Source organism: Podarcis filfolensis (genome assembly GCF_964270895.1).
Source record: "Podarcis filfolensis genome assembly, chromosome: 14".
Classification (NCBI taxonomy): domain Eukaryota; kingdom Metazoa; phylum Chordata; class Lepidosauria; order Squamata; family Lacertidae; genus Podarcis; species Podarcis filfolensis.
In genome coordinates this window covers 29,540,892-29,560,152 of record NC_139616.1, presented here as the reverse complement: position 1 = coordinate 29,560,152, position 19,261 = coordinate 29,540,892, and the positions used below count along the sequence as shown (strand labels likewise).

The following is a 19,261-nucleotide window of genomic DNA, read 5'->3' as shown; positions in this document are numbered from 1 at the left end:
CAGGCCATCCCACAGTCTGCCAAGTGACAGGGAGAAAACCCTGGAGCTACATGCACCCAAACATTCCCAGAGCTATGCTATGTTGACTACAGTCCTTTTACAGAGCCAGTGTGTTGTAGTGGTTAGAGTGTTGGACTAGGATCTGGGAAAGTAAAGGTAAAGGGACCCCTGGCCATTAGGTCCAGTCATGACCGACTCTGGGGTTGCGGCGCTCATCTCGCTTTACTGGCCAAGGGAGCCGGCGTACAGCTTCTGGGTCATGTGGCCACTTGTGGCGAACCAGAGCAGCGCACGGAAACGCCGTTTACCTTCCCACCAGAGTGGTACCTATTTATCTACTTGCACTTTGATGCTGGCCACATGACCCGGAAGCTCCCTCGGCCAATAAAGCGAGATGAGCGCCACAACCCCAGAGTCGGTCACGACTGGACCTAATGGTCAGGGGTCCCTTTACCTTTACCTAATGATGATATTTGATCTCCCTCCCTCTTGGAGGAAGGATGTTTCTGAATGCCAGTTGCTGGAAACTGCTGGAGCAAAGAGGGCTCTTGTCTTAGGTCCTGCACAGGGGCATCTGGTTGGCCATTGTGAGAAGAGGATGTTGGACTAGAAGGGCCACTGGCCTGATCCAGTGGGCTCCTATTGGGTTCGCATGCTCATGTGCTCTGGTCCTGCTTGTGGACGTTTCAGAGGCATCTGGTTGGCTGCTTCTGAAAGCAGGAAGTAGGACTCAGTGGGCTGCTGGCCTGATCCAGCAGGCTTTTCTTATCCTTGTTCTGGAGGAGCAGTTCATCTGGCTGTTTAATAAACACAGCAGCAGGAGGGTCCATTGCAGCCTGATGAGAGCAGGAGAAGCACAAACCCTGCATGCAACTCTGCGAGGCCCTTTGCAGTTCCACTTGGAGCAGATGAGAAAACTGAAATAGCCCCATCGGGAGCAACACAATGACACACTCCCGAGGAGAGCACATTAACTCGTTTTAAGAGCTCTGCCACCTGAAGTCTGTAGGCCTCTTCCATTTAAGCTAGGAGATTAATTAACAATGACTGGGCTGCAGGCAGGGAAACTTCCGTCTTCAAGTAATTGCTGCACTGCAGGAATGGTGCGCTTACAAAACGGTCGCAGCATCTTTCTCCAAGCCGGTGCCTTCTAGATGTTTAGGACTATATGTCTGTTATCAGCCCCAGCTTCCACCAGGCTCAGCATCATTGGGTTGTGCTGGGCATGCATGATGGAAAACATTCTTCCTCTCCACTCCCTGTTCAGGCCTCAAAATCATCAAATGGAACCAGGTTAGTTTTGCCATGGCCTGATGATGATCAGCTTATGGTAACATAGAAGCAGGGTTTTTCACTGGTGGCAGCAGCGTTGTGGAATTCCACCCACGCCGAAATATGAGAGGGCCCATCAGCATTGGCATTCCGCCGGCTCTTGAAGGAATACTGGTTTATGCAGCTGCTTCCCTGAACTTGAACCTCCTGATCTGATTGCTTTAATTGCTCTTTTAACTGTTACTTTACAGCCGCGTTTCAATGAAAAAGATAACTGTGGGTGGTTTAATTTTTTGATGGAATTTGGTTTTTATTGCGTACTTTGATGGTGAGAGGGTTTTATACTTGTAAATGGTTTAGAAGCCATTTTGGCCTGTAAGCAGTACGTAAATTAATACATGATGAAGATGATGACGAGAATCATGGTCCATAACAACTAGAAGGTACCAACTTGGCCAAGCCTCACCTGATGTTCCTCCAACCCTGCCAGGGTGAGGATCCTGAGTAAGCCTAAATCCCTCTAGGTCAGGAGTGGGGAATCTCTTTCAGCCTGAGAGCCCCATTTCCTTCTGGTCCACCATGCCAATGGTGAGCACACCCAGAAGGAAAATGGGTGGAGCAATGAAGTAGGCTGTTTCTTACACACACTGACATCCCGCTCTCTATCCACCATTCATTCACCCAACAGCACAGCATTCTAACAGAGCGATTCATACACTCATGTCAAATCACTTGCTGGCTGCAGTTTCCAGTGGTGAGATCTGTGTGACTGAACTATCAGTGGCTACTAAGCCCAATGGCAATGTTCCACTTCCATACCCTCCAACATTTCTCCGATGAAAATAGAAACGTCCTATTCCATAATAAGAATACTAATTTTATTATTTATACCCCACGCATCTGACTGGGTTGCACCAGCCAGTCTGGACAACTTCTAACATATATAAAACATAATAAAACATTAAACCTTTAAAAACTTCCCCAAACAGGGCTTCTAAAGGTTTTATAGTTACTTAGCTCCTTGGCTCAGGGGTTGCATAACTCCATACCCTCCAACATTTCTCCCATGAAAATAGGGGCGTTCTAGGGGAAAGCAGGATATTCCAGGGTCAAATCAGAAACCAGGACATTGTAATAACCTGCAGTTTCATATATATTTAAAGTAGATAATTAAATGAGCAAATTAAATGAATTTGGATATGCAGAAGATATTAAAAAATAAATCTAAGGAACTGCGGAAAGAGGGGGAAGGAAGTCAAACCTTGAAATGTTTAAATGATTGTAAAATTAATGGAATGTATAAATTCAAAAAGCATGAATAAAAAATAAAAAATAATAAGCAGAAACCAGGACGGCTTCTGTAAATCTGGGACCGTCCCTGGAAAATAGGGGTGCTTGGAGGGTCTGCATTTCCACTGCCATAGGCATTACGCCTCTGAAGACTAGTCGCTGGGAATCGCAGGGGAGAAGAGTGCTGATGTGCTCAGGTCCTGCTTGTGGGATCCCCCCTGGGGCAACTGGTTGGCCACTGCGAAAACAGGATGCTGGACTAGATGGGCCATTGGCCTGATCCAGCTGCAGAGCAGTTCTTATGCTCTTACTGATGAAGCTTGCTTATGGGTACCATCCTGGCACTTCCAAAGCAGCTGTGAATCTCTGCATTGAGCAATATTTACACATGCCTCCGGTCTACACACACACACACACACACACACACACAGAGGAGTAAATGTGAGCCAGCTGCTTGATATGGACTCTTGCACCTGAACTCTGTGCTCTTAGGAATGCTACTGAAGTATAGCCCCCTCCCAGAGTGGGTGTTTTAAAAATAAAAGTAGAGAATGGTGACATATCAACAACATCTCTCAGCTGCAGCAACCGTGACTGCTTGTTAGGAGACATGTTGCAAATACAAATTATTTGTTTGCAAGCGCAGATGTGTCTCTCGGGCACCATCTTGTGCCAAAATGCAGCCATTGCATGCTGGTCAGAAAATACACTGTACTGACACATTTTCTCCCCAATCCAGCTTTGAAAGTACAGTGTTAGAACTTCTTCTATCTTCTTAAAATACTCCAGCCTCCTTCCTGAGCAGCCTCTCTCAACCAGGCACCCTCTCAATGTTTTTGGCTGCAACTCCCATCAGAGAGAGAGAAGGTTTAGTTTCATCTTTGATGTGAATAGGCATCAACTGAGAGCCAGTGTTGCATAGTGGTTAGTGTGTTGGACCTAGGATGTAGGAGCAGGGTTCAAATACCCCCTTGGGCATGAAGCTCACTGGGTGACCTTGGACCAGGCACTGCAGCTCAGCTTAAACAACCTCACAGTTGTTTTGGATGTTTGTCCAGAATATTTCTATTATTTGTTTTATAAGAAGTCTCTCTCTCTCTCTCTCTCTCTCTCTCTGTGTGTGTGTGTGTGTGTGTGTGTATATCATAAAAAAGGAAACTAAAGTGGTTTACAACAATAAAAACATTAAAAAGTAAAGAAACAGATGTCAATTAACCGTTGTGGAGGGATCTGTTCTTGATTGCTTGCATAGGCTTGGCAGAATGGAAACATTTTCAGCAGCCACCTCTGAATTGTTCTCAGCGTTGTGTTAAATGATGAAACGCCTTTCAGAGAAGTCGTAGAAATCTCAAGGCAATTTGAAATCATGCAGTTAAAAATAGCAAACAAAAAAAGGTTTGAAAGCAATGCAATTACTATTATTGAAAGATGGGTTTTAAAAAATACCAATAAACACCCAATGCCTTTTTTTTTTTTTTTTTAAAGGGAGGGTTTGTGTGAGAACCATTTCATGAAATAGAATTGTAGAGTTGGAAGGGACCCTGAGGAATATGCAGCTGTCCCATATGGGGATCAAACCTGCAACTTTGGCATTATCAGCACCACACTCTAACCACCTGAACTATCCACATGTCTTTAAAAAATAAGGGTGTGTGAGAGAACCATTTATATCACCTTGAGTTCCTTAGAGGAAAGGTGAGAGGTAAATGTAATAATGTATAAAAATGAACGATATTTTGCATGGAGAGGAAGGGGGTCCTTGGACCAGATGATGCTTTGGGGGGGGGGGCTGGGCTTGGCCATAGACCTCCGCCCTGTTGCTTGTCTCTATGCTAGACGGATTTAATGTGGAATAAAACCAGTTATTATCTGTCCTGGGTGGAGGGGGGATTTGAGTGATGAAGCAGCAGCTCTGTGAGGTGAGCCGGTGTGGTCCTCTCAGCTTCCAACAGCCCCCTGCCGCTCCATCAGACACCCTGTCAAGAATTCGGCCGGACTCCCCCTGATTAAATCTGTTCCGAATTTTTAAAAAGGGCTGGTGGGAACTGCCAAACGAGTTCTCGCCCTGCTGGAACGGCTGTCTGGATGAAGCATCAAGCTTGCCACTGGCCATCCATACTAATAAGTTTGCGGGTTTTCTTTTACTACTATGTTGTGGCACGGTGTCAGGCTGGCAAGGCAGGTGGCAGGATAAGTCCCCCCACTCTTGTTCTGGGGAGGGTGCATGTGTGTCAGGAGCTGAGAGGCAGTGGGGAAACAACCTCACATCGCACCGAGACCAAAGACCAAGGGCACCACAGCTGATTTCTAGGGAGCCTAGTCTCCTTCTCTCTTTTGTTCTAGAAGTTTAAGTAGTTTTTTAGATCCTGTTTGTTTGTAGTGCGATGTGAGAGCTGTGATGTCTTGTTCTATTTTGCTCACTTTTGAGGTGGGTTTTTTTTAAAGGGATGTTTTCTCTTTTATGCAAGCTCCTCTGGTGACCGGTTTCATTGCGTCCCATAGGAGGGGGGTTGTTATATTGTCTACATCATTTTCCTTGAAGTAGTTCTGGAGAGTTTTTGTGAGACTCTCTCTAATTTGTTTATTTGTGGTTAGGATGGGACTGAAGGACCATGATGGGGTGGTTTGTGTTCCCTCTCCTATTCCAAGGGTAACTTCTACTGGGGCGTGGTCTGTGATTCTTATGTTACCTATGTTCGTTGATTCCACTGAGGGGATCAGACCTTGTGTGAGCAGAATGTTGTCCAGTCTGGACATTGCAAGGGCACCACAGTTGAAGAAGGATATTGACAAGCTGGGTGGCTCCTGTCATGGATGCTTTAGCTGAGATTCCTGCACCACAGGGGGGTTGGGCTAGATAACCCTTCGTGCCAATATCCTCTACAATTCTATGATTCTGAGGTGTGCAGAGGAGGGTGTCAGAGAGGATAAAGGGACCAAGCCTTATGAGGAACGGTTGAAGGAGCTGGGGATGTTTAGCCTGGTTAAAAGAAAACTGAGAGGTGATATAAGAGCTGTCTTCAAATATCTCTGGGGCTGTCACATGGAAGATGGATCAAGCTTGTTTTCTCCTGCCCTGGAGGGTAGGACCCGAACCAATGAATTCAAGTTACAAGAAAGGAGATTCCGACTTAACCTTAGGAAGATGGTTTTCTGATGGTAAAAGTAGTTCAACAGTGGAATGGAATTCCTCAAAGGGGGTTATCTCTCCTTCACTGGAGGTTTTTCAACAGAGGTTGGGTGGACACCTGTTAGGGGTTCTTTAGCCGTGATTCCTGCATTGCAGGGGTTGGACGAGATAATCCTTGGGATCTCTTCCAACTCTACAATTCTGTGACATTTGCAGAGCTCTTTTCCTAAGTGTTCGAAGTGCTCAGCAGATCCTCATAACAACCCTGTATGATAGGCCTCTTGTTATAGCTTAAAAATTGGAGGCTGAGGGTTGTATCCGACAAAGTTCTATGTGGAGGAGACGCACTGAAATAAATGGAGCTAAGTTAGCCATCCCCATTGATTTCAGTGGTTCTACTCTGAGTAGGGCTAATATTGGTGGCTTGCCTTGGGCTCTCCTCTGTGCTTGTGGCTCACCAACAGTTTGAAGTGTGGGATCCTCAAGTATGCAACTCATGTTCTGCACAGGCTGGTCTGCCCCAGCTCCCAACGCTCCTTACAGACAGACAGACAGACAGACAGACAGGCAGAGGTTCAGACAGAGCTGTGCCATGCTTGAAGAAAGAGGGGCATGAAATGTTTTTCTTAAAGGGCCAGGCCTGGCAGTCTCGTTTCAACATGCCATGCTGTTTCTGCCCTGAGAGGAGGCTGGCATGCTGGACACAAATAGGAAGAAGAAGAAAAAGAGGAGGAGGAGGAGCTGCAGGCCTGGATGTAAAGCAAGTGAACCCAGAAGAGTACTGGAGGAGAGGCATTAACTGTTCTTTTCTCTTTTTTGTCATTTGCTTCCTCCCTCTGCCACTGCCAAGTTGCATGGGAGCAAAACATTAATTCCAGCCTCTGAAGCCAGGAGCTGGAGAAATGGTTTGGCTAATGGCTCATGACATTATAATACATGTGCAGCCCACACAGCTCCCTCCCCAGAAAGAAAAGGGTCCATTTAGATTCTGAGTCTCATTATGGGGCCGCAAGTTTTACTTAGATCGGGAATGGCTTCCTCAGGTGTTGAATGTTGTTATGATGTTTTTGTGGCATCAGATCAGAAGTGGTCTAGCTTCACTGACTGAAATTCAGGTAGCGGCATTTAAAAGTCTCGTTTCGCTGGCACCAGACCCCTCTAAAGTTACATCATAATCCTTAAAGGCATTTCACGCCTTTGCTGGAGGGGCTGTAGTAGAGCTGGGACCTTCCTCCACCTGTGGTGGGGCTGTGACTTTCTGAAGAAGTTTTAGGAAATGGCATCTGGGGAAGTATCTGAGATGACAAAGCAGCTCCTAGTTCCTAAAATTGTAGCATTGGAAGAGACCTCAAGGGTCATCTAGTCCAACCTCTTGCACTGCAGCAATCACAGCTAAAGATTCACTGGCATATAGCCATCCAACGTCTATTTAAAAAGCTCAACAAAGGAGAGTCCACCACCTTCTGAGATGGTCCATTCCTATGTCCACAACTCTTACTGCCAGAGAGTTCTTCCTAATGCTTAGGTAGAATCTCCTTATCAGTGCTGGATTTACGTACGGTATAAACTAAACAAGCGATAGCTTAGAGCCCCACTCTCTTGGGGGCCCCCAAAAAATTAAAACAAAAAAATGGATGTACATTTCCAAAATATAAGATTTTTAAAAATTATTATTTTATTATGTGCAAATGGCTTTAGATACCTATTAGGTCCATAAATTACCATATAGCATATATTCAACACAAAAAACAGTGACAATTTGTTGTTGACAAAGGACAGCTGGACATATATTACCTTCAGTAGCTTAGGGCTTCATCAAACCTAAATCCGGCCTTGTTTCTTATAACTGGAATCTATCAATTCGGGTTCTAATATATTTGATTTTCAATAAGCACAGGACAACTGTGTTTAACCCAAACCCAAACGGAATAAAAAGTACCGTCTGTCATTTATGTGAGGCAATTACAAATGTACATTGTGTTATAATACTCTTAAAACAATTAAATCTCTCCACAGTGTATGTGCATCACTGGAAGTTTTATTGAGGAAGTTGACTTGTTGGCATAAAAGTAATAAACATAAACCAAGTTGTCTCCAACTTGTCTTTTTTAACTTGACCCCCAACCACTCTACTATGTTGAATTAGCCTCTCTGAGAGCAGCATTTCAGCCTGGCTGTTTTGAACTACATCTCTCCATCGGCCCCAGCCAGCTGCTTCCAGAGGAGGCTTGAGGTCTCCACAGCAGCTGGCTATTCTCCTTGGTTTCTAGCTTTAGCTCCTCTGACCTTGTTGTTTTTCCTTTGCTTTGCCAGGCTTGGCTGACAGAAATCCATGAATACGCAAAGCAAGACGTGGTCCTGATGTTGCTGGGAAACAAGGTAAACCAGGCTAGTTCCTGGCAGAACAATACAGAGCCAGGTGCTCTGCGGCAATGGAAGCCGTTTGCTGGGATGAAGAGGGTGTGGATGCGGAGGCAGGTGTCTCAGGGCTAACCCTGCCCATGCACACGGATGGGGGCAGCAGCAGCAACCAGCTAGGCAGTGGAGGCCACTGCCCTCTTACCTGTCCGCCATCTTTCTTACAACCAGACAGCAGGTGACTGTATCTGTCACTGTGTGCCGGTCCCAGGGGGAGGTTACCGTGGGGCGAGGTCCAGGACCTGAGTCGAGGGACGGCAGACAGTCCTCCACGGGCGAAGCGGGGTTCAAAGCGAGGAGCCGGGCAAGGACAGGAATACTGGAAGAACAGGACTGGATGCTGGCCGAAACAGCTCTTTAACGACGTTGCTCCCGCAACCTGGGACCGGGCTGACTGGCCTTTATTTTCTCTAAGGCCAGGGGCGGCCCCGGCCCCCAAGAGACCTGCCTCTCCTGGCCTTAAGGCAAGCACTCCTCCTGGGAGAAACCAGTTCCCTTCGCCTCTCTGCCCTGAGCCTCTGCAGTTCAGGAGTGGCTGAAGGGTTACTGGACCCAGGGGGAGACTCACCTGTAGGCACTGAGTCCTCAACCACCCCCGGAGCCAGAGTGGCTTCACCTGGTGCCTGCTCCTGAGGATCCGGCACAGGTGCAGGCGCTTCAGAATCAAGGCCCTGCCCCAGTTCAGCCGGCCCTGGAGGCGGGGACTCCTGTGCAGGCTGGGATTCCTCCGGATCAGCATCTGAATTGGATTCCCAGGCCATCACACACTGACTGTGGCTCCAGCCACTGTTGTGATTCCTTGCTTTCTGCCCCACCAGTCCCAATGAACACTAGGCATCACTGCAGATACATAGTCAAAGAACACAATTCTGCTGGAAAGAGTGACAGCCACCAATGTGGATGGCGTTGGAAGATTGGACCATTTCATGGAGGGCCATTGATGGCCACTAACCACAATGGCTATGATATCCCTCCACAGTGGAAGGCAGCAATGCTTCTGAAGACCAGTTGCTGGAAACCACAGGAGGGAAGAGGGCTCTTGTGCTTGGGTCCTGCTTCTGGGTTTCCCTTTGGGGCATCTAGGAGGCCACTGTGAGAGCAGGATGGAAGACTAGGTGGGCCCTTGGCCTGATCCAGCCAGGCTCTTCTTATTCTCTTATGCTGGTTTTTGTTTTTTTGCCACCCCTAGGTGGACTCGACCCAGGAGCGAGTGGTGAAACGAGAAGATGGGGAGAAATTAGCCAAGGTACGGGAACCACCTGCCCTCACTAAAACAAGCTGAAATTCTGCTTCAAGAGAGCCTAATTTCTGCAACCTTGTTAATTATTATTTTCACATCAACTTTGCAAACATCTGGGGAGGCTTAGCTAAACCAGAATGTTTGCAAAGTTGTTGTGAAAATAATTGTCTGCCTGTTGATATCAGGAGTTGATATCAGGATAAAAGGAGTTCAGCGAAGGCCTGATATCAACAGGCAGGGGATTCCAAAGTGTAGGTGCTGACATACTAAAATATCAAGTCCTTACAAAATCAGTGCCCTCACACAAAATCGGTGTCCTCAGGCTGTTTTGGACTAAAATTCCTGGCTGACAGGAGTCATAGTCCAAAACATGCAGAGAGCACCTTGTTGGGGAACGTTGAGCTAGATTTCCTTCTAAAAGAAATGGAATGTAGGTTTTTTTCTGGAAAAAATGGTGGGAGAACTCACCACACAGTTTCTTTCTTTGTTTGCTGTCGACCCCCCCCCCCCCCCGAGGCAGTGGCTAAATGTAAGATGCGATTTAAAAATTCACACACATAATGATCTGGATTAGAAATGGCCACATTATTCATTACAGGTATAGGTGTATTTTTGGCCCAGGCATTGGGTGTATATCTGTTCCAGCCCTCCCGACAATAAAATATATATACTTTTTTAACAGAAAGGGAGCCGAGTCCCCCCCCCCCCAAACAAAACCACAAATCCTGAATTTTAGGGAACAGGCAAACACTGAATACCATCTTCATTTTTGTAGGAATACGGAGTGCCCTTCATGGAGACCAGTGCCAAGAGTGGTTTGAATGTCGACTTAGCGTTCACAGCTATTGCCAAGTAAGTTGCTTCTTTTTGACTTTCCATCTTTAACTTTCTCAGGGGACGTGGCACTGGGGGTGAGTTTATGGGACCAAGGGGGCCGTGTCTCAAAAAGAACCATTTGTGATGGTGCCACACTGGTGGCAAACTGGTCCTTACCTGAGACAGGTAAGCAGGAGAAACGCCTTGTTGCAGGGCTGTGATAAGAGACTAGGGAACCAGATTGATCAAACTGCTTGCATTTTGTTTCCAGGGAGCTGAAGCACAGATCTATGAAGCTGCCCAACGAGCCTCGCTTTAAACTCCACGACTACGTCAAGAAGGAGGTGAAAGGCGCCGGCTGCTGCGGGTCCTAGAACCCGCCTGGCCCATTTGAGGTTCTGCCCTTTGTACAAAGACTCGCAACCAGCGTCCCACGTCCCCTGCTGCATCTGTCTATGCCACTACATGATTCCTTCTTCGTGTCTGTGTGTTTGTCCAGGTGAAATTGGACATGTGGGAGTGCGGGAGGCGGAGGAGGGCCTGGGTGGCTTCTTTCCAGGAAGCCAGACACAGCTAAGAGGCTAAAAATAATAGATCTGTCAGGGAAGAAGGTAGTTGATAATCAACGGGAATTGTGGCAGCGAGTGAAGTATCTTTGGCAGCCTTCAAGCACAGGCACCACTAAAACGAACAGGGTGTGTGGTTTGTGTGAATGGACATGCAACTCCTGTGCATTTTGGAGGTGCGCACGTAGGACGTTTTCCTAGGGGATGGCATTCTGTACCCCCCTTGATGTTAAGCTTTTCCCTGTTGGCGGCAACCTTTTTGGAATTGTGCTCCATGTTATTGTTGCAGCTTCAGCAAGTACCCAGGCCTGGTACTTCCAACCCTTATAAGTCCTTTATTATTATTTTTCAAACTCCACTGACGCTGCAATACGTACCCTGCATATGTAATATAGCACCCAGAGCAGGGACAGAATTTGGCACCTCTTAATTCTGAGTAGGTACCCTTATAAATAAGTTTTATTACCATTATTATTTTGCGCTCCCTTGGCTCTGCACACCCCGTGTAGGGGAACTGCTCACACCTCCCTAAATCCTGCGCTGTTCTTAACATCCGAGAAAGGGAGGGGAAATTGCTGCTGTCTGCAACATGTGGATAGCCTGTAGGGAGGAAGGAAAAAAATCCAATGTTTTCTTCTTGGGTCACTTGACCGCTGGGAGTCCGACTGGCTCATTCCTGAGCGCAAACACTTTGGCTTCTTTTTGTGGAGGTAGGTTATTACACAAAGCTAACTGGTTTTGTATCTTTGAAGTAACTATTTTTAAAGTGCAATTTGTCTCCCACCACTTGGTACTGTTTAACTCCCTTGCTGTGTCTCTCATGGTTGCTCTTGGATACAAGAGGGTCTTTTTCAAACAGCTGCAACGTCGTGTACAAAAAAACGCTTGCCCTTTCAGCTACTTTGATGGTGGAGCTGCCTGGCTTTCTTTTTATGGCAGGGGTTTGAAAATGCAGCGCTTTGCTTCCCCCCCATAGGAGCAGGCAAGTGCGATGCCCATGGGGGTTTGTGGGGTCTCCAGGAAGGGGGCTTTGCTGTTCTTTGTTGCAAGGGAAGCTGCTGAGAAACCACCTTGCCCGCTTCTGCCTGCAGCTCTCCCCAGCTTCCACCTCCCGTTGGCGTCAAGAAAAGGGAGGTAGTGTAGCTTCGTGGCCGGAAGCACAAGGTGAAAAGTCCCTGACTCAATAGCCATAAGCAAAATCTCACAAACTAGCCCCAGATCTTTGGCACAGCACCAGCCCTTGACAGTACAGGAATAACCCAACACCTTACATTACCGTTGTAAGGATAATTGAGAATGTATATGAAGTGCTTTGTACACTCAAAGTGCTATATATATGTATATTTATTTATAAATACTAAGTTATCATGCTTTCTTTGGTACTGTGGGAGTTTTGTGTGTGTATGCTGCTCATTTTCTTTTACTTAAAGGGTTTATTCAGAAACAAAGGCCCTAGGCTGGATTCCTTTCCCCTCCTTATTGTTTCCGAGCTACTACAAGTTTCCTAAGGAAGACCACCTTGCCTCAGAGCCGGTTTGCATGCTCACAGCTCTCCTAAAAGCTTCAAGGGTCACTGCATCGCAGAGGAAACCAGCCACATAGTATGTGAATTGGGGCAGTTTCATTTTTTTTCAATCCTGTACCATAGGAAAGCCTGCTGCTGGCTCTCGATCCAAACACTCCCTTTGCAGAATCCTGCAGCTTGGCTTCTGCGGCCTCCACTTTGCAAGAGAAGCATGGACTCAAAAACGCTGCCTCTTTGCAGGGACTTGGGTCTGCCTCCTACATAGACTGGCTGTTACTGCCACCTAGCAAGAGAGGCCTGTCCAGTTCCCAAACAGTGTTATTAATGTAGTAAGAAAATGCTGCCTCTTGTTTATAGCTTTCTCTCTCTCTCTATCTCACCCCACCTCAATATTCCTAATAAAAGACTTTTTTAAAACGTCGTTTTCCGGTCTCAAAAGCCTTAGGAAAGGAAAGCCAAAACTCTCCCTACAAGAACTTGCATTTTCCGTTTTGCTGATCTGAAAGAATGCTTCCTTTCTAAAAGACCTTTGTGGGTGTAAGTCCTGGTAGTTGCACCACTGAAGGAACCTAATGTGTGGCATGTGCAGCTTCCAGGTGACACCTGACACCTACACTCAAGTAATGCTTTCATCCTGTGAAGATGCACCTCTTTACCATGGCATTTTGACATTCGAGATTTATATTCTTAGGATCCAGCCTATTCTCATCATTGTCATTTGTATTTTTGTGACCCTCCCATGGGACCTTTGGGTGAATGGCAGGTATTTCATTAAACTAGTAATAATGTCACCAACCAATTTAAGAGTGCTGCGCTCCATCACCATACGTGGCAGTTTATTTAAAACCTGCCCAGCGTGAGAATTTCTGAGATTCCGTCCCCGCCTAAACTACAACCCAAGAGATCTGTTGCCTGCACCCTGATTTTCAGCTGGCGATCTGCAGAGAATCTTGTGCCAAACACCATTCTCACCATCCATCATTCAAACTGGGGTGAGGGGGAGTGGAAGAGAAGAATCAGTAGAAGCCTCAGACATTTAACTGCCACTTAGCATAAATCAGTGTGTTATTTTTCCTGTTGGCAAATAGGCATATTGCATAATGGCAACAACAGCCAAGGAAACAAATTTCACTCCCCCCCACCCCCCGAAACAGGTCTCCAGGAGTTCCAACAGGGGGGACACTCAGCCCAACCTGGAATCATGACTGAATGTGGGGCCTTTCGCATTCAAGCAAATACTATACCATTGGGCTACAACTACCTGCCCTCCCTTATCAAATGACAGTGTGAGAAGCTCAGATAAGTTGGTGTCTGTGGTGTGAGATGAAGGATTTGATAATCCCCAAACATCCAGAGCCAGAAACTCTATTCAGAGGCAGAAGTTTTCTGTGCAGTATACCTTTCCCCCTGCACATTGCGCAAACACAATCTGTTTCTTTAATAAGCTATTATTAATTGGAAAAAAGTATATTGTTGCAAACTTCTTCACCAAGGGCTCTTATATATATATTTTGGCATGAGAGAAATTCAAATCTGCTCTTATTTTTGTGACTGGACAACATTTAGCTTGCTAAACATACGTTTGATTAAAAAGCCCTTGGAAAACCAAAAGATTTTAAGTTTACCTTCTGAAAATGTCAGATATTATAAAAGCACAGCCTTTCTGATAAAATGTGTCCTAAGCATACATTACCTTGTAATAATAAAGCATTAGCTTATTTGGTCAGAGCAGGCATAGGCAAACTCGGCCCACCAGATGTTTTGGGACTACAACTCCCATCATCCCTAGCTAACAGAACCAGTGGTCGGGGAAGATGGGAATTGTAGTCTCAAAACATCTGGAGGGCAGAGTTTAGAGCATGGTGCTGATAACGCAAAGGTTGTGGGTTTGATCAGCATAAAGGCCACCTGCATTGCAGGGAGTTGGACTAGATGACCACGGAGGTCCCGTCTAACACTATGATTCTATGATTCAGCAAGCTGCTTTCTTCTCATCTTCTGCCCACTTCTGCTTTTTAATCAAGATAGGTGTCAAAGGTCAGTCTCACAATGGTTATTCAAAGGTTTCAACAGAAGACGTCTCAAAAGTCTAAAAAGTAAAGTTTTCTCAATAGTTTTTCAAAAGTTTCAATGGAAGACGTCCCAAAAGTCTCAAGAACTGATACTGTTTCTTAATAGTCTTCATCAGCCAGTATAGTGAGCACTGATCCATAGCGTGAATCTTACTTACATATTCTTGTGAAAAATATTGGCTGATGAAGACTATTATGAAACAGTAGTATCATTCCGGAAACACCCCTTGAGACTTTTGGGACATCTTCCGTTGAAACTTTTGAAAAACTATTGTGAAAACTTTACTTTTTAGACGTTTTCTGTTGAAAGTTTTGAATAACCATTGTGACTGACCTTTGATGCCTATCTTGAACACATGGCTTAATGTTCTGCTTTATTTCTACCTTTTGAATGATCTCCTTATTCTATTATATATGCTCTAACAGTTATTAGTCTACGTGTTGGGTCTATATTTCTGTGACTGGTTCTCATTGCAACACAGGGGTTTGTTTTTGGCACTTCTGCTTTTTGACTTGTCTGTTATGCTCAGGCAGATCTGGCAAGCCCACGTGATGCATTCCAACAGAACCAGTCTCTGAACACTAATGAAAGCAAGTTCCTTCACACAGATCTTCATTTCCTTAGGGTGCTTCCTATTTGCAACCAGCATCTGCAGGGCAGCCGAATCCAGAGCAAAGAAATTTTTTACACTTGCAATTAGATGTCAAAAATTTATTTTACAGAACATTTTATTAAACAAAAGTTACAAAATCTTGCCAGAAAAACTTGCATTTCTTTTCTAAGCCAGGCAACACTAGAAAGAACAGATAAAAAATTACAGAAGGAAAATGTATTAAACAAAATTTACATTTTTGGCCAGGAAAATCTGCATTTCAGCATTCTCTGGCAATAGAGATGCCCTTTGTCTTTGAAGAGCACTGCCAGCTGTGCTGAAAACACTTTCACACGGCACACTTGTTCCTGGGATAGCCAGAAACCTCTTTGCAAGCACCTTCAACATTGGGAAGGATGCCTCATGTGCCTTCCACCACATCAGAGGGCATTCATCAAAGTCCACTCTTGGCATAGCCATATAGCTTCTTAGCTCTTTTTCTGCTTTCAATTCAGACAACGGTGCTAATCCATCTTCTGCCAGGTCCTCCTCTTCCTCCTCTAAATCAAAAATTTTCGCCAACCCTTTTTTTGGCTGAGGAGGCGGAGTACTGGGCTCCGTAGAAGCAGCACACAGACTCCCATGCAAGTCTGCCATCTTCTTTATGGCCTCCTGCCTGACAGCCTCAGGAGCCTCCAAGAACCGCAGGCGAAACCTTGGGTCACACAGCGAAGCTAGACCTAAAGTGGTTGTCATAGGTGCACTTTCATACTTTTCTGACAGTGCACCCAAAATTTCATGTTTAATATCCTGCAGCAGCATACTGTCTCCCTCATCAGGCTGGAGACTTTTCTTAATTTGTCTATAAAGCGGCAGAACAGATGAAGCAGTGATATCATTGCTTCCGCTCAGAGTCGTGGTGATGTCCTCTAACACAGTAGTTGCAGACACAAAGTCTTGTATAGCAGAGATATCACACTCTTCCAACATCAAATGGTTTTTGGAGGGGTAACCCAGAAACATCTCACTTAATGCACTTTTGTTTTCAAGAAACGTTTGGCAGAGCTTAAATGTGCTCCACCATATTGTGGGACAAGCACTTGGCAAGCTAACTTTCTCCATCTGAAGTATCTCTTGAGATCTGGCAAAGTCTCTTCTCATTTTCCAACTATGGCTAATGCTATTCTGCAGGTTTTTCAATCTTGTAACTGCCTTTTTCAGCTGTGTCAAGTTTAAAGCTCGGTTAACCCCAACAGTTATATTGTGGGCAAAGCAGGAAACATGCTCTAAACCCAGCTGCCTAACTACTTTTACAATATTTGTACCGTTATCAGTAGTACTGCAAAATATATTCTTTACATCTATGCCCCATTCCGATAATGTGTCTGTGAGCATTTCACAAAGATTATCTGAGTTGTGGTCCTTCAAAATATGTTTACAGCCCAAGAAAGCATTAGTCAACTTCCACTCATCTGATATGAAATGTACAGTCACTGCCAAAAATTGAGTGCCTGCCACTGATGTCCAGCAATCAGTAGTGATGACCAGCTCAGTATCCTTTATCCGGCTTACTTCTCTCTTCATTTTCTCCACGGTGTCATTGTACAGTTTTGGAACTCCTTTGGTTGCAAAGTATTTTCTGCTGGGCAACTTATATCTTGGGTTTAGAGTGTTAACCATCTGGATAAATTTTGGGTGGTCCACTGTGTCGTAAGACTGCATGCATGTAGCCACATACTCTATGATGGCCTGAGTACAAGATTTTGGTGCCTTCGAATTGAGCGGCTGAACATCCAATGTTGTTTTCAGCCGTTTTTTAGGATTTTCTGCAACCGTTACTGCAGGCTCAGCAGCACTAACTGTTGTTGCAAGTGGAGGATCATCAGCTTCATTACACGAATCGACGGAAATGTCTCTTGATGGACAAGCCAACTCCCTAAATTTCAGTGGGTGGTGAAACTTGAGGTGGCTACTTAGATTTGAGGTGTTTCCGCCTTTCGCAGATACCGAATTCAAACATATCTTACAAATGGCGATATTATCAACCACCACACGGTCACTTTCATCAGCAGGCAAGCCAAAATGCACCCAAACGGCACTTTTGGTTTTGGGCTTGGCTACCAAATGGTGGTATTCAGGACAATTCAAAGAACGGCGATGATGAGTTACATATAATCTGGGAAAACATTAAAGAAAAAGAAAAATCTAATTTTGATATATACGATATATGAAAAGCAACTCAATGATAGCATTCTTCAACTAAACAATTAAAGATTTCTGGAGAAGATATTAATGTCCTATATAGTCTTGGGGGCAACTTTAAAATTTTAGAAAGTAGTAGATGGCAGTGGAGAGCTGAGCCTGCACTGCGCAGGAATAAAAAAAGCACTGGCTTCACGGTTTTTCTAAAATCATGATTTTTGCATAGCACACACACATCATGATTTATTGCCACATCACATACTATGAAAATGCTATAATAGTGTGGACTTCAGAACCGGTTTTGAACTATACACAGTGGTACCTTGGTTTACGAACTTAATCCGTTCCAGATTGGTTCTTAAACCAAGGCATGCTTTCCCATGGCAACGGGGGAACAACTTGGATTAGTTTATGAACAACTTGGATTAAGAACGCTGCAAACCCGGAAGTAGGTGTTTTGGTTTGTGAACTTTACCTTGGAATAAGAACATGTTTCACTTCCTGTTGAGTGTGTTCCATTTGTAAATTGAGTCCCCCGCTGCTATGGGAAAGCACACCTTGGTTTAAGAACGGACTTCTGGAATGGATTAAGTTTGTAAACCAAGGCACCACTGTATTGATACATCGCCCAGCCCCCCTCACCAATTTGTTCTCTTAGCAGCAGCCCATACCTCATAACGTCTCGCAGAGTTGGGAGTTCAGAGGGCAACAATTCTCTGCCAGTTCCAATTAGATCGCTCACGTGCGCGGATGTCCCAAGACTTGTTCTCTGGTTAGAATCCATTGGTCAATTCCCACTGGTTAAGACGGTAGTAGTAGCAGCACTGACAGACAAGTAATTTTTAACACAATGATGAAGATTCTTCAATCTGTGAAAGAAGCAAATACAGCTACAGCACATTAGTGAATTATATGTGTTTAACTGTAATATACAATTCTATATAAAAATATGTATAGTATATAAATAAAAAATAGAATCAATATATAACTGCAAGTACTTGACAATTATTTAAATGTTTATGCAATTTTACACATTTTTTAAAAATAAGAAATTTAAAATTACGTTGAATTCCACACAAATGTTAAAAATGTTTGTATGTACAGTGGTACCTCGATGTGAACGGGATCCGTCATTTTCAGCGTCTGTGCATGCAGCAGAACCCAGAAGTAATGCTTTCTGTTACTTCCGGGTCGCCGCAGAGCGTAACCTGAAAACGCTCAACCTGAAGCACATTTAACCCGAGGTATGACTGTACTTATTTAGCAAGCAAAACTAAATTATATTAATTCAACCAAAATATTTTTTGAATTCCCAAGTCATGTTGCAACTTTTAGCACCCCTCATTTTTTGAATTTGAAAGTTGAAAAATTCAACACACCTGAATTAGGTTTGTACCAACCTATTGGCACTCCACATATTCTGTTTGCTGGCCATTTTCCTATGAGAAAAACAATGGAATAATACAGTTATCTCAATCCACTAACATTGGCTGGGGTAGTAAATGCATCTCAATGGCAAAACTCGATGTATTTCTGGGACATTTTATGTCGCAGGTGATTTTTTTCTTTTTCAAAAGGAAAACTAACTAGTAACAGGCTAAAATTTGGGGCTATTCATCCAAGGAGCACCCTCTAGGTCTACTTATGCGTAAAGTGCACAACGAAAAGTGTGTCTGGTAAATTTTCTTGGATGTAGGTTAAAAACTCACCACAAAGGCCTGGCACAACCCAGTGTCCTGCTAGATCACTTCTGATACCAACATAGTCTCTTCTCTTCTCCCATGTGCTTCCTGAAGAAAATTAAAATAATAATAAGAATGAATAAAGTGCCAATAATACATTTTGTTTTCTAAATAGACAGGAACAAGGTTCTAGCTTGAAAGGAAGGTGCCTCTCTGAAACCAGCTTTTAAGCCTCAGCTCGTGCTCGTAATCAGTAAACTGCAACCAGTTTTCATACGAGGTGTCAGAAAATTAAGAGCTCATCATCGGCTGCTGTCTGATGGGCCTAACAGATTACCCACACAGATTTTCCAAAATCACAGTTTAGGCTCCTCCCTATCTACTGGGTTCATATCATTCAGTGGCAGCAAACACACCTGGAAAGGTAAAAGAGGAGGCCTTAACAAGGAGCCCAG

The 19,261-nt window shown here is 44.7% G+C and overlaps 1 protein-coding gene and 1 long non-coding RNA gene across 2 annotated transcripts in view; one reads left to right on the top strand and one right to left on the bottom strand.

Annotated features, from left to right (window-relative positions):
• RAB26 (RAB26, member RAS oncogene family) overlaps positions 1-12,678 on the top strand; it is a 109,959-nt gene extending 97,281 nt beyond the window's left edge. The window contains exons 6-9 of the mRNA XM_083584773.1: positions 8,006-8,071; positions 9,300-9,356; positions 10,126-10,202; positions 10,438-12,678. Coding sequence (XP_083440899.1) covers positions 8,006-8,071; positions 9,300-9,356; positions 10,126-10,202; positions 10,438-10,540 — 303 coding nt within the window. The 3' untranslated portion in view covers positions 10,541-12,678. The remainder of the gene's footprint in view (positions 1-8,005; positions 8,072-9,299; positions 9,357-10,125; positions 10,203-10,437) is intronic.
• A 2,247-nt stretch (positions 12,679-14,925) lies between these two features.
• LOC310748832 lies at positions 14,926-18,990 on the bottom strand. The gene is made up of 5 exons (XR_014541374.1): positions 18,834-18,990; positions 18,504-18,563; positions 17,796-17,993; positions 14,974-17,098; positions 14,926-14,940 (listed from the first exon to the last, which is right to left on the bottom strand). It is a non-coding gene; the product is annotated as an uncharacterized lncRNA (long non-coding RNA).
• Between the last annotated feature and the right edge of the window lie 271 nt (positions 18,991-19,261).